The following is a 15,707-nucleotide window of genomic DNA, read 5'->3' on the forward strand; positions in this document are numbered from 1 at the left end:
GGGTCAAATAAATCCTGTTTAACATACTACATTGTCAACTCACAAAGTCTCATGACTTTTGCGTCAAAGTGTTCGATGGACAAAAAAGAAAATGTACAGCTTTCCACAATTTTTTTATATAAACTAGCTATATATAGTATGTTTGAAAGTGAAAGCCTATATCAAGCCAAAGATTATAGTTGAATTTTTACACAAAATGGGAGTTTCAATGTTTGTCCAATTTTTTTCTGTCCGTAATCCCATTGGGGAGATTTTTCTTTACTTCTTGGCCTGTCATGCTTTTACAAGGAATTGGAAAAGCAGTTCTCACCAGGACAGAAAGTGCAGACAACAATAAAAGCATTGTCAAAAAGTGCTAACCCTTCATCATAAATATGTGTTGGAGAGATTTGTCCTCACTTCCTGTCCTGACAGGAAGTGAAGAGAAATCTCACCTATAAAGACACAAACAGAAACAAAAACCTGACAAATGCTCAAAAGCCTTCCCACCTCTATCCAAATTTAAATAAAACATTTTGGCTGGAGTTAGGCTTAAAAAATATACTTCAGGAAACGTCAGACTTATTCATAAAATGTAATATCTCATGAGTCATGACCAATAAATAAAGAGAGTAAATGGCGGCAAATATTTTCTTTAAACTTTTCTTTATATAGATAACAAAATCACGCTAGGACAAACACAAGTGAACTAAATGTTTATAAAAACTTTAAAAAGTACAATTATACCTACATTGCTGCGTTATGCCAGTAAAACTCATCTCAATCAACATATAGATCACTATTGATGCATTATTTTGGTCTTTTAAATTGATTTTAGCCCCCATACAGGGGAATTATGGGATGTGTCTAACTGCTACAACAGCTTATTCCATAATACAGTACTAGGAGCATTGATGTACCTAGTACAGCAACCCATAGCACTCAACTTTTTGGGTTACAGCACCTTGCTACTTGCCTTAGGTTGGGTTCATATTAGTGTGCTGTAACTTGAAACTGTTAAATTGAAGTCCAAGTTGAAACTGTTAAATTGATGGGTTTACTTCCGCTTTAAAAGTACACATTGAATGGTGGTAAAAACCTACCCATTGTGTAATATTCTGAACATAAATATTAACAATCCTTGTGAAAATGGTAAATCATTATGCCCATGTCAACAATCCCTGGACTTCTGAAACCCATCCTAGATCCCCCCAGTCTGATCAAAAGTGACTCTAATGTTGCCATCACCGCAGGTCAGGTGTATAATAATGTTTATCATTGTTCTTCTTCTCCCCACAATCCTGAAAGGTTCCTGTCTCTCGGACTTGTGAAAGCCTAAACAATGGCTCAAGGTTTGACCTTGTAACACATTTTTTGTATGACATCACAAAAGGGCTTTGACATCATCTTAGCATTGCTCAAAGCCAGTAATATAGAGGAAATCAGGGAAATTGGGGGCAGTGATAGCCTGGCTTTTCTTACAAATCTTTCTCTATGCTACGTGCAGTGAAGCAAAAAAAAGTGTAACATTACTCTCCCTTTCAGTAATTAGAAAGTGTTTATATGAGAAACCCAGAATTATGTGGGGGACTTATGATGGTTCTGGGAATGTATCAGGCTTCTTTGATAAACAACGCAGAAAGTAAAGTGTGCTAGCACATAGCAACCAATCCAAATTCACTTTATTGAAGTCATGCCAGCACAAGATGGAATCTGGTTACTATGGATACTGCACTTTGCACATAGCGCTATGCAGCTTGCACTCTATTATTTGATCAGAAGAAAGCCCTTATAGCTCAGTTTGCTGACAAGCTTTGGTAATTCAGCTCATACTCCAACCAGCAAAAATTGGTGTTAAATATAATGCAAAGCCAACATTTTTATTTTCATTTTAGATAAAGTGGCAGAGGGTTTTTCCCATCTGTGTCCTATTTGGGGTGGTTTCTCTTTACTTCTTGTTTTGGTGACAGGTCACTTTGGTTCCTGGTGACAGGTCATTAGGACAAATAGAAAATGTGACCCTCCTTGGACATGGCCAGCCATACAAACCTGACAAAGGTTCTAACCCCTCATTACTCCATCTAAAACTAACAAAAAAAGTTTTAGCTTTGAACACATTTTATGACAGAATGGAAATTTCAAAGACAAACACAAGATACACAAAGCAGTTATGAATATGTGTGAAAAGGCCCATCACATCCAAGGATAATTTATTTTACTACTGTTGAATCAGTAAGGGCTAATTTACACTTAGCTGCTGACGTTGAGCTAAGATTTTTTTACCCCCAGCCACTCCCCCTTAAGCTACAAAAGCAGCAGATGGGGGTGTACACTACTAGTGTAAACTAGCCCTATAAGAGTAATCATGACTGGTTGTAGGGCCGGTGCATGGATTTTTATCTATTTAGGCCCTATGGTAGCGCCGGCTCTGACTGGTTGCATTTTGCACATAGCCTTTGGGATTGATTCAATAAGGGAGTAAAATGTTCCCTTTTTGTAGCTGATAAGGTAAAGCTGTGTTCACTTAGAATACCCAATCACATGCAAGGGAAGCAATAAAAAATATAACAGGATGATTAAATTGAACACGGCTTCATCTATTTCCTTAAAACGGAAGTAAACCCATCAATTTGATAGTTTAAAAAACAATTAACATTCCTGGCATGCTGGAAATGTTAGCTGTCACACCATCCAATGGCTGGTTTTATAACCGATCACATGTGCAGCATCATGGCAGTTGAAGATTAAACAAAGGCCAAGATGGCAGCTTCCTTGGCTGAAAACGATAGGAGGGTTTACGTCCACTTTAAGTGAGCATCACTTTGCAAAGTGAACATTTTCTACTCCTTTGGTAAATCAACCTAATTGTGTTAGCACTAGTTTGTTAATTATAGAATATTGGAAAAGATTATCCATATGGTGGTTATAGTGGAAGCTGTTTTCAGCTATCTGCTATCCAAAGCTTGCACTCCATATATTCAAAGAATGAGGATCTTTGGGTCTCAAATACAAAAGCAAAAAAAAGAAAGAAAGAAATCTGTCTTGCCCATAGCAACCATTCAGATTCAGTCAGTCATTTTTCAGGGAGGATAAAAATGTAAGGACACATTTTATTGGTTGGTGTAGATAACATGCTTGTTTATGTGCCTAGACCCTTAGCTCAAGGGCTTATAGTAAGTAGACACTCATTAAAGCTGAAGCCTAATCTGCCTATAGTTTGGCTTACATATTATTATTTTTTTTTTTTTTAAAATCTCTATTTTGTCATTAGGTACCTTATTTTAGATTAAGTAATGTCATCTCTGCATTCCTGTGCTTCCCCTTGTAATGTAGGAGGGTCATGGCTGATGGGAGGGGCTGGCAGGGTGCTGTACATACTTTCTGAAAACATCACACCCTGACTCTTGGGAGAAGTTATGCAAATATCAAAATGCTTTGATGGGTGGAATGGGCTTTTCTCACCAGGCTGCATGTGTATGCACAATAGGTAACGCCAACATATGATGCTGAGCCTCCTTGATTGAACTGAGATTCAATAAATGAAAGAGAGGGCCAGGAGAGGTCAAGCTGAGGAGGAAATGGCTAAATGATGCTGGACATCCTCCAGAAGCACACAGTGTGCAATGAAACCAGACTAAGCATTGTTAGCAGAGCCTTCATTCCATCCAGCGATGGGCACATCTGCAGCTCCTCTCCCCCCTCACTTCCAGGTCCATTGGCTCCAGCTGCTGTCAATCAAAGCCAGCAATGAGTAAGCAGGGGGGGGCTGAGTCCCGCAGTCTGTGTCAATGGACGCAGCAGCAGGGCTCGAGGGCAAGCATGCACAAGTGCCCCCTTGGGAAGTGGCTTTCTGTGGGGGTATTGGACATAGGGGAGGGCCCAGGTGCTCTGGCTGGGGACCCAAGTAAACGGGGTTTGGGGACCAATAGAATTGTATAGAGTAGGCAAGTATAGAGATGTTTGTTATTTAATTAAAAAAAAGATAATTTACCTTTACAACCACTTTAACACAGAAAACATTTAGGCCTCATATACACTGGGCATTTAGCCCTGGTGCATGAAACTCTGATGTTTAGGTTGCAGGCAGAAGGCTCAGATGGATCATCCAGCCCCGCTGCCGTCAGTCTGTAAAACTCCATGAGAGGCTGACAGGCGCTGCAGCTGGATGGTGCAATAAATGGTACTAATGCTTAGCGCAGCATACCCCCAAGGATAAATGCTCAGACTTCTTAGGTTTTAGGCATTCATCCCTAGGTGTATACTGTGCTAAACGTTGGTAGCACTCTAGCTCCGTCCATCCACAGCAGCTGTCTTGCTCTCTCATAGAGTTTTACAGGCTGCCAGCAGCAGGGCTGGATGGTGTGCCTGTGTCTTCCGACCTGCACTTAAACACCGGAGTCTCATGAGCCGAAATCAAAAAACACATAAATGGCCTAGACCATAGTTGTGCAAAAGTGTTGGAAAGCGCAATTTTTGCTGTCATTAGTTTTCTTCCTCTGAAAGCAAATGACATGAAGCGAAATGTGTGGTTTCTATGGGCAAAATAGTCCCTTGAAAAACGTTCATAGGTCAGTTCCATTAAAGCAATCAGGAACATTTTTAACCTAAAGTATCTCCAAGCTTCTCATTCATCAGGCTAATTTCTTAGATAAACAAACAACTTTGACATTAATGAAAGTGGAATAAAACTATTGCTTAGTAATCCGTGCAATTATAAAATAGGAAAAAAAAAACTAAAATCAACTACAATATTTTGTAGTAAACAATAGGTTATAACGTGCAATAGTGCAATTTCGTCTTTTCTGCTCCACCAATGCAAATCTTTGTATAAAAGTCCACAGAGTTTTATATACATCATCCTGCTAGTCTAGCTCTGCATTTGTCTTGAGTTGCTGTTTTTATTGCCATTTTGTGCCACAGGAGACTTGCTTTTTCGAGGGCGACGAAGTTTCTGATCCCAGCGCTGAAAAAAGTGAAAAATATCAGGAATTACACACAGGGAATTCTGTTATTGGTGTTTGCAAATTGACTTCCATCCTTTAGCAAGAGCCCTTCTGAAAATAAAAGTATATCTAAAGTCAAAACCTTTTTTGTAGCTGTTTAAAAATAGCAAAAAAATTGCAAAAATGTTAATCATGAACATCTGTCTGTGCCAATGTCAAGCATTTCTATAACGATGGGGGCATGGCCATAGGATGAAGTCATCCAGAGGCCCCGCCCCATGTGACGTCACCGCCCGGGGCATGATGGGACCGCGATGTCACAAGGGGATGGGGCCTATGGGTGACGTCATTTGGTGGCCACGCCCTAATCATTAAGAAAGAAAGAATTGTTTGGCGTGGACAGATCAGCAGGATGCAGGAGCAGCGGCAGAGGAAGAAGCACACCGGAGAAAGAAGAAGCGCGGAAGAAGAAGCGGGAAGAGGAGAAGCCTGGAGGAGGAAGATGTGGGAGAAGATGCACGAAGACCGGATATTTTTAATAAAGGACTGTATGCTTTCACACTGCACTACTTCTTTTGGTGAATAGGTAGGGGTACAGTGTACCCCCATGTTAAAGTGGGCTCCCAGATTCCAATAAGCCCCCCACCCACAGACCCAAGGTCCTTATCCCCATCAACAAGGGCCTTGGGGAAGAGGCCCTTGTGTTAGTTTTCAATAGGAATTCCTTAATTTTTCAGGTTGCCATTAAAAAATTCTGCGAGAGGTTGGCAACCCTGGATTGGATTGGCTGGGAGGAGAAGCCGGGGGAAGCCGCCGAAGCTGCCTGCGTCCTGGATGGGGTAAGTGAGTGAGTTTCATTGTAGTAGCTCAGTTCACCCACTCACCATCCCAAATTACTTAGCAAACTTACAGCCTTCAAATATCTAATTTAAAGGGGTTGTAAAGTTTCGCGTTTTTTCACCTTAATGCATCCTATGCATTAAGGTGAAAAAACATCTGACAATACTGGCCCCCTCAGCCCCCCCATTTTACTTACCTGAGCCTGTTCACCTGCTGCGCTCGCCCCCGATCTCCTCTTCGCCGCTCAGACTGGTCGTGTATTGGCTAGAGTGGATGAATTGAAAGCAACACAGCCATTAGCTTACGCTGCTGTCAATCACATCCAATGACGTGCCGCGCCGGGGTCGAGTGATACAGTGAGCAGCTATAGCCACCGGCTGTATCACGGGAGTGTGCCCGCAACAACTAACCACCATACGAGAGAGCTCACATGAGGGTGCTTAGTTCTTGTGGGGAGGAGCCGAGACAGCTGCCGAGGGACCCCAGAAGACCAGGTTTGGGGCCACTCTGTGAAAAATGAGCTGCACAGTGGAGGTAAGTATAATATGTTTGTTATTTAAAAAAAAAAAATTACCTTTACAACCCACTTTAAACACAGCAGTCTCTGGGGAGAAGTCATGACCTGAATGACTTCAGTGCTTCTCTTGTGAACTTTGAGGCTGAATTGATAAACAGTGCCTACAGCTAGAGAGGTCAGCAGCAAGGGTGTGTTTTAGCCTGGCCACAGGTCTACTAGAAGCATTTTTAAATACTTATGGTTCCGTTTTTTTGTTTCTTATCGAATACATAGATCTGCAGATTAGCCACTAAAGCTTTGTATTAAGCTAAGCCTCACTCTACAAAATAACTGGTGAGATAAGTTATTAGACACACAGGGTGTTCACTATCTTCAACGCCCTTCATTCACAGTATGTCCTCAGTCTTCTGGACTGAATTACACCAAGCATTCCACCTGGAAGAGCGAGGACATCTTGTGTCAAAGAAGAGGTACTACGAGGACAGCATCCGAGTATAAATTAGTATATATTTTTTTTTTATGTTCGCCTGGAGTTTCGGCTTTACCAAACTTGGAACCGAAAGGTATCTTTCCAAGTTTAGAAATTTGAGACAAACATCTCTATAATATTTTATTTTTATTAATATATTTTTTCAATTTGTGTGAACTTACCTTAACTTTTTTTGCAAGACGATCCCTCCACTTTTCAGCCAAGGAACCTTCCACTAGCAGAAGTCTGTACAGAAAAAAAGACAATGTAATATATTAGTCACTAAATCCTGCATGTACCTGCATGAATAGTACTTTTTAAAACCATTTTTTTTTTTGTTGTTTTGCTATTTGTAAGGTACATATTGTAATATATTGCATATTAAAAAGGCACCCATATACATTACACAAAAACTTTTTATTTGTGTATGAAAAGCTCAAATTTTGCTAAAGATTGACATAAGCTATATAACTGTGACGCCAGTCATTTTTCATTTAATCTATTAAAAAATCACCTTGACATTTTTAATTACAATTTACAATATATCCTTTTTTTAAAAACTGCCCAAATTGTGAATATTGCTTCTCTACAACTAGGGCAACTGGGGCTAGTCTGTACGTAGTTTACAGAAAATACATGGCACACCATAAATGTAATTTTCAACTTGTGTCACTGCTTTTGCCAAAAGATGGCATCAAAAGTGACCATGCTTAAAAGCCCATATACTGTTGGATTACTTAGCAGACAACACCGTTGAATTGATAAAGCAGAATAAGAATTTATTGGACATACATTTTGAATAAGCCAATGTGTGTCAAAGGTTTTACACCTTCTTCATCGCATCTGAACAAAATTTGCACCATGAAATTTTACAAAACGTTTGGAGGGTCAAAGCTAAACCTTACTGCAGCTAATCTGCAAAACAGTCTATTTCAAATGCTGTGCATGACACGATGAGATGGCATGCAGCATGCTCATTCTGTGTTTATTTCTTTCTGATAAAAAGCTAAATTGATTACATGACGTGTGAAAAAAAAAAAGAGCAATGCTGGCAACTGGCTGTTTGTGTCCTTTGTGGTCAAAAATGTATGTATCAGCAACATTCACTTATTTTTGCATGTGTATTGCAAAATATTTTTTGTTACATCTGGCAAATGAATTGTTCAGTAAATGTTACTGACTTTAGTTTAAGCAACTTTTCCTTGAATGTCAAAAACAAAACAAAAAAAAAACTGTCTAAAATATATGTACAAATGGTATTGATTATCTAAGCATAAGCTACAAGCAGAAAATCATATTTATGGTAAATCTACAGACTTATATAATAAGGCAGTGACAAAAAGTGAAAATGATATGCAAAATGTAGTAATTACATTTTAGATTACTATAATCCGATCTGTTAAAGAGACCCTGTTACCAACTTAAAATACTGAAGCTTTTGAACATACTTTTAACTACCTAGTCATTAGCCTAGCACAGCTCCCTCCCTCCTTGTGACTCATAGCCCACGTACACACGGTCAGAGATTTTGCCAACCAAATCCGTCAGATTTTGCCCGTAGGATTTAGTCCGACGGATTGTGTCCGAAACTGTTGCACACACGGTTGGGCCAAGTTGGCGAAAAATCAGATCTTTCAGAACGTGATGACGTAATTTCGTTACGATGGGACTACATTCAGGCTAGTAGCCAATAGCTTTGATGTAGGAATTTGATCTGAGCATGCGTGGCACTTGGTCCGATGAAAATGCTCTACACATGATCAGATTAGGTTCGCCCGGCCAAGTTGGTTGGGAAATATTTCCAACATGTTGGAAAATTGGGTCGGACGGAGATTCGGACGGAATCAGTCCGATGCATACCACACACAGTCGGATTATCTGACGACACGGTCCGATAAGACTCATTCCGACAGATTCTCCGACCGTGTGTACAAGGGCTTACTTCTCTTCTTTTCTGGGATTGTCTAAATACTCTCTGTGTTGGCCCTGCTCTTTTGACCCTCCCTTTACCTCCCTACATAAAAGGGAATAATTGACGGGTAGACATGGGCGCCGTCAAAAAATTTGTTTAGTTTTGTTCCGTGCGAAAAAAAAATAGTATTTTGTAATTCGTGTACGAAATTCAATTCGGATTCGTACGAAATACGAATTTTCGTTAGATTCGTAAACTTTTCGTTAAAATAACGAAAGTTCCTTATGAAGAATTTATCATTATGAGGGGCTCCCACCAACCCTGTGCTGTGCTGACTTCCTGGGTTTTTAAGCTTTAACCATTAGTTTCGTTAACTTTTTGTAAAAATAGCGAAAGTTCGTTATGATCAATTTATCATTATGAGGGGTTCCCACATCCCTGTGCTGTGCTGACTTCCTGGGTTTTTAACTTTTAGGTTTGTTAACTTTTCGTAACAATTACGAATGTTCGTTATGATGAATTTATCATTGTGAGGTGTTCCCACCATCCCTGTGCTGTGCTGACTTCCTCTGATTGGTGAACAAAACACCAGTCATGTTTCTGTTAATTTGTATCCGAAATTCGTTATGAAATTTAATTTTTCGTATGAAATTCTTAGCATATAAATTCCATAGGGTTCCCACCATCCCTGTGCTGACTTTCTGGGGTTTTAACTTTTAGGTTTATTAACTTTTCGTAACAATTATTAATTTTCGTTATGATGAATTTATCATTATGAGGGGTTCCCACAATCCCTGTGCTGCGCTGACTTCCTGGGTTTTTAACTTTTAGGTTCGTTTACTTTTCGTTAATTATGAATTTTTGTTATGAATTTGGATCCAAAATTCCTAAACGAAATTTTGCATTTCATATGGAATTCATATGCATAAAAATTCGTATTTCGGATTCGTACGAATGTATGAATTTTTGGAAATTCGTACAAAATCGCACATGTCTATTGACGGGGGAATAATAAATATTGTCACTTGAGTGACAGCTCTGAGTCTGCTCGGTTGCTGATAATACATCCAAGATGTGGTGCCCAGCAGCAGTCTCAGGGATTTTGGTTGCCTACACAAGAGGGACTTTTACATGTACATAACATGCATAAAGTGTTTACTGTGCATACTGTAAAATCTTATGGTTAGACTGTTGTTAAAGTGGAACTTTACCCTTCTTGACTGATTCCTTCCCGAACCCCCTTCTATCATTCGCCTAGGCAAATAACGTCAGCGCTCCCTGGTGCCTCTCGGGAAATGTGGCGTGGATATCCCGGGAGGCGTCGGGAGCATCCATTCACTAAAGTAGGAGGGGCGGGCCTAGCACCACGTCATCGGGAGTGCCTGTGCCTCCTGATGACATCCCGGAAGAAGATAGCGGTGCGGGACCAGAGTGCTGGCTACAGAGAAGGGGATCGCAGCGGGACAACGCTGGATCAACTGCGTGGGTGAGTAGCCTTCCTATGCAGAATAACCACATCAGGTAGGCAGGGGAAGAAAAAACATTTCTTAGGGGGGTTGGGTAAAGTTTTGCTTTAAAATTAGTGGTCTGGCAACAATGTTTCTTTAAAATCTATCTTATATATATATATATATTATGCTAAAACCTTGCTTTTCAGTTTTACATAGTGTTGAAAGTTCAGAACTATTGTGAGGTTTTTATTGCTGGAATATGTGAAATTATATTGGTTAAAGATCCAAAGTTTTGATTTGTCAAAAGAACAGGAATAGAGGGGAAATCTTCCAATACACACATTGTCAGGAAAAAAACTGTGTAATGGGGGACTTTCTTTGTATTGGAAAATTTTCCTTTCACTCCCTGTTATGTGTACAGGACAGGAAATTAAAGCAAATCTCACCAATTAGACTGACAGGGCAGAAAAGTATATCCATTAAAATGTATATATACATATATATATATATATATATATATATATATATATATATATATATATATATATATATATATATATATATATATATACCAGTATGTACTGTATATATGTATGTGTGTATGTATATGTATATATAGATATATATATATATATATATATATATATATATATATATATATATATATATATATATATATAAATAGATAGATAGATCTGAGTCCACCTGAAAGGTGATTGATGTGTTCAGTCACCTGTTATAAACAAGTTAAATGCTCAGTCCCCTACTTGTGATAGGTGTGTTGTTCCTGATCAAACTCCCTGTCTGTCTGCCCTGCTTTACTAGTTTGGATTTCCCTGTGTATGACTTCGGATCACATATTGGACTATTCCCTGAACTCAGCCTGTCTTTTACCTGGACTTTCATAGAACCACACTATCTGTCTGCTAACTGCAAGTATCTGATTACTTAGCTCAGTTCGCATCTGCCCTGGCGTGGTGGCCAGGCACTAAAGCATTGTGTATAAGTCCTGGTGGCAACCAAGTACCAGTAGGCCTGCTTGCCTTAAGGGAAAGGGGGCTGCTATAGGTGAAGCACACAGTAGCTAGCTATAGTATCTGACCACCTGCATTGGGGTAGTCGTGACAAAGAGCTGATTTCTGATGGTTTGCTATAGGTCACTGTACTTTGCATATCCTCACTTCTCATCACACTGTGTTATTGAACAAGCTTGCTGGTGATAGTTCTTTTACCTGGCGCGCTCTTTGTCTTCATAACCCATGATGATATACTCCTCACCAACGAGCAGCTCTGGGCACAAGCAGCCAGAATTTGTGTACAGGGTTATGGTGTCTTTTGGAATGTTCACCAGGGAAGACTTTAGAATCTCTTTCACTTCTACCACTGCAGTGGCATCATGGCACTTCACCTTCACCTCTTTCACTTTGGCTCGAATTACTAAATTTGTGGAAAGAACAGACAATGAGCACATAAACATTGCAAAGTTATCTGTCTGTCATTCATGAAAGATTCAAAGAGTGGAACTAATGTAAAATAATAATAATAATAATGCACTCTTAGGGCCCATTTACACCAAAATGCTGTGTGCTGCAAGGTACACCACATTGAATGGGCTAAAGTGCAAAGCAAGGCATGTGAAAATGGGACAGACACCATGAGTTTTATAAAAGAATTGTGGTGTCATTGATCCAATGACATGTTTCCACACACACTATCCAAAAATGAGGAATAACCCCTTATTTTTTGGATTTGTGATGGGATTGAAACATGCAGATACTGCCTGTTTCAAGAAGGCCTTTCTGTGTTTCACACTGATTTATTGAAGAGTTTTTTGGTTCCACTAAAATTATGCTGTTGTCAGCTAACAAATTTTGTTCAGCTGCTCATGCCACTGATATCCTCTTTATTGAATAAATACTGCTGCCTAAATATTTTTAGCATGTAACGGTGTGATGAATGCCTGGTCTCCCTCTGTGCCCTGTGGGGGTTTTTTCCCAGTGGTCTTTACATCTCTACTGTGCCCTATATTGATGTAGGAGGTGGCAGGAGGAACTACAGAGCACAGAGGGGGAAGATTCTTCAGGCAGCAGCAGTTAGATAAGAGAAGTATGGTGGCTCCAGCAGCAAGACAAGAGAAATGACAGGCGTTTCTTAAAGCCTAACTGAAACCAAACTTTTTTTTTCCTTTTCAACAAAGTGGGAAGGGGTAAAATTTCTGTTTTTAATTCTAGACAACTTAGGTGGAGATGGCACTGTATCTTGAGTGGATTCAGAGTGATTTGCTAAGGCAACTCTCCCATCCAAAGGACCCATGATCTGCTCAGGGAACCTTCTCAACAAAGAAGATACAAAATAAGGAAATATGGAAGAAAAATATATTTTTTTCTAGGAAGCTTTTATTTCAGGCTGTGAACCTATTAAGAAGTGTTTTCTTCATTTTCTGTCCCCATGACAGACACAAAATGAAGGGCGGGAGGATGGTTTTACCACACAGACAGCAAAAAAAAAAATGTCAGATGTTTTAACCCTTCTCCACTTTATTAAAAATGTGTTATTGTTTGTGTACCCATTGGAGAAATTTTCCATCACAGAAAGTGTGGGAAAATGTTTCCATTAGGCAAAAAAAAAACCTGGCAGAGACTTTAACCCTTACCTGCTCTATCCAAAACTGAATAAAACATATGGCTGGAGTTAGGCTTTAGTTCCACCGAACCATGACCTGTCTGGGTATTCTTTCCAACAAAGATATGCTGCTACTGGCTGAGTTTCACATCTACGGTTCAAAAAAATACATGTGTATGTGTGTTTTTTCCCTTTTTGTTTAACAAATTATTAGCAGAGACTGGCAGTGAGTTCCAATTGTGCTCGTTCCCCCTCCCTACCTCTGCTATCAGTAGGCAGGATGGAAAATTTAACTTTTAGTTATGTCCATCAAAAGCCACTTTCCCGTCATGGCAGGGGTGCTCCTGCAAAGAGATAAATAAGGCTTGCCAGTTGACAATGAGCCACCCAAGAGCATACCATAAGAACTGCCAGTACTTTTTCAACTTTTAAGAACATGAAAAGTGTTGCAATTACATAGTTTTGCAAGCCTCCAGACAGCAGATACAAAGCAGATGTATCAAGGTGTACTTCATATCTATTTAATATCTCTGGAAATGTACTTAACTAGAGGTTTAGAACCATAATAAAAGTCATTAATGCTCAAAAAGGCTCAAATTGAGAAACAGTAATTTGAGGAATACACTGTTATAGCTGAACTTCAGGCCGATATAATAAAAACACAAGTTAATACAGCTTTGTATTCATTTATACATTAGTTTGGCTTAACCGCATCCTGCCTTCCAAGCCTGCCTATAGGCCAGTGCAGAAACTACCCCATCCTACCTTTCAAGCCTGCCTATAGGCCAGTGCAGGAACCCATCAAATGAAAAAATAAATAGGGAGGCTCAGGAAGCAGTATGAGCAAAGAGAAGCTCAACCTCACACAATATGAATACAACTTCTGCTTACTATATCTTGGATCAGTAAATCCATCCAGATATATAAAAGGTATGTCTATAAGCACATCTGGAGCTTTGCTCTGCTGTCTTTTAGTGTAATTTTGACTGTAACTTTAAAAGCCTACTTTGAATGCCTACTTACCATAGTTGTAATTGCTTTTCAGGTAAGTCTTTTGTGAGGCTTTCATAGGCTTACATTTGCAAAGCTCTAAAATTAAAAGAAATATAGTTTATCATTTCAGAAACAAAAAAACAAAGTTATTTATTCAAAGTAAACCAATCACAACCTCCTGCAATTCAGAGTGAATGCTTAAATATTCATAAAGCTACCTTTTGTGAAAATCGCATGTTAACATTTCACATTCAGATGTAGGTAAGTGATGTTAAAGCAAGCCTTTCCATTAAAAGCCAAGGCCCTTTAATTCCATCAGGCCTCCACTGTCCTGTAGAAGTTCAAAAATCTCCTACTGCTTGCTGCAGAATCTAGGTAAGGGTGACACAACAATCCTTCTGATGAGATCCTGGGAATGACGAGCACCCCAAATATCATAAAAAATATATTCCTGCCTCCTGCACAATGTTGTAGAATCCTCTTATGGGATTTGAGACAATCAGCATTTCTAGGATCTCATTGGAAGGATTGTGACATAACCCTCTCCAATGTGAAAGTTGGAGGTAAGGTAATATTATTTTCTAACTTTTTTCTATTAGAGTTTTCTTGTACATATATCAGGCAGCAATTTGTAAAGAGTGTGGGAGGTCAAATGTTTTTAACTGCCATTGCTTTTAAGTACACATCTCAAGTCTATCAGGAAAAGTCCCCCTTCTGCTTTCCCAGCCTGTACATCATACAGTAATTCAGTGGCCACAGTAATTTCATATGCAAATAACAATTTCAGTAATTGAATATGTACTGGGCACTTTAACCCCACCTGTAATGTCAACCATATTCAAGGGAAAGGATGGGGGGCTACTTTAAAGCAGAGCTCCAACACTCAAAAGTGGAACTTCCGCTTGTCAGTCTCCCCCCCCCCCCCCTTCACATTTGGCACCTTTTAGGGAGGGGACCTGTTTTTGACAGGTACCGTTTGCCACTTCAGGAGACAGTGCCACGATGCCGCATCTCAGAAGTTCGGCCCCCTCCTCCTTCCTTCCCAGTTGGGAGCCGACTGTGAAGCCGAAAGGCTTCACTGCCAAGTTCCCTTACCAGGAATGACAGCGACTGCACCCGACAGCTGATCTGAAGATTGTCTGGGCTCCCTGTGTCCATATATTAAAATTCAGCAGCTGCAATATTTGTAGCTGCTGACTTTTAATTTTTTTGGGGGGGGCTGGACCTCCTCTTTAAGCTTTAATTATGGTTTCATATTTAAATGAACCCCATGATGACCAATTCGATTTCAGTTTCAAGACATACAATGCCTTGAAAAAGTCATCATACCCCTTGAAATTTTGCACATTTTGTCATGTTACAACCAAAAACATAAATGTATTTTATTCTGATTTTATGTGATAGGCCAACACAAAGTGGCACATAATTGTGAAGTGAAAGGAAAATGATAAATGCATCATGAAGGCCAAAGGACCACATCAGACAGGTCAGGGATTAAGTTGTGGAGAAGTTTAAAGCAGGGTTAGGTTATAAATACCTCTATAGCTGATGGCCTAATAAAGGTGTGGATTGAATGCATAGAACATAGCAAAGAGGGGAGAAAGAAATGTTATAAAGGGAAAAAGAAGGAAAATCCAGTAGAAAAAAGGAGAGTGAGGGAAGGAGAAAGGAGGGAAGAGGAGAGTCCACGGGATGTGTGTCAGGGGAGTATCAGATCAGAAGAAATGTGCCATCAAATCGAGAGGATTGAAAGTACGTGACCCATGGCTGCCAATTTGTCATGCATGTCTAAAAGGATGGTAGTCAGCTTTTCGTTTACTATGACCTTATTCAAACGATTTTTTACTGCTTCAAAAGTGCGGGGATTTCCAGGCTTTTGCGATGGTCAATTTAGTTGCAGTAAAGAGATGTTGAGCTAGTTGCCGCTCCGGGCGTAATAATTCTACAATTGGTTTCCCAAGGAGGGTTTCGTAGGGGTCCC

General features: G+C 39.7%; 1 protein-coding gene across 1 annotated transcript in view; it reads right to left on the reverse strand.

Moving 5' to 3' along the window:
* Nucleotides 1-628: 628 nt before the first annotated feature.
* FRZB (frizzled related protein) overlaps nucleotides 629-15,707 on the reverse strand; it is a 47,323-nt gene continuing 32,244 nt past the window's right edge. The window contains exons 3-6 of the mRNA XM_077448131.1: nucleotides 13,757-13,822; nucleotides 11,344-11,548; nucleotides 6,931-6,994; nucleotides 629-4,942 (exon numbers count right to left, since the gene is read on the reverse strand). Coding sequence (XP_077304257.1) covers nucleotides 4,847-4,942; nucleotides 6,931-6,994; nucleotides 11,344-11,548; nucleotides 13,757-13,822 — 431 coding nt within the window. The 3' untranslated portion in view covers nucleotides 629-4,846. The remainder of the gene's footprint in view (nucleotides 4,943-6,930; nucleotides 6,995-11,343; nucleotides 11,549-13,756; nucleotides 13,823-15,707) is intronic.

Source organism: Lithobates pipiens, unplaced genomic scaffold (genome assembly GCF_037356315.1).
Source record: "Lithobates pipiens isolate NorthernLeopardFrog02 unplaced genomic scaffold, aLitPip1_a1.2 Scaffold_22, whole genome shotgun sequence".
Lineage (NCBI taxonomy): Eukaryota > Metazoa > Chordata > Amphibia > Anura > Ranidae > Lithobates > Lithobates pipiens.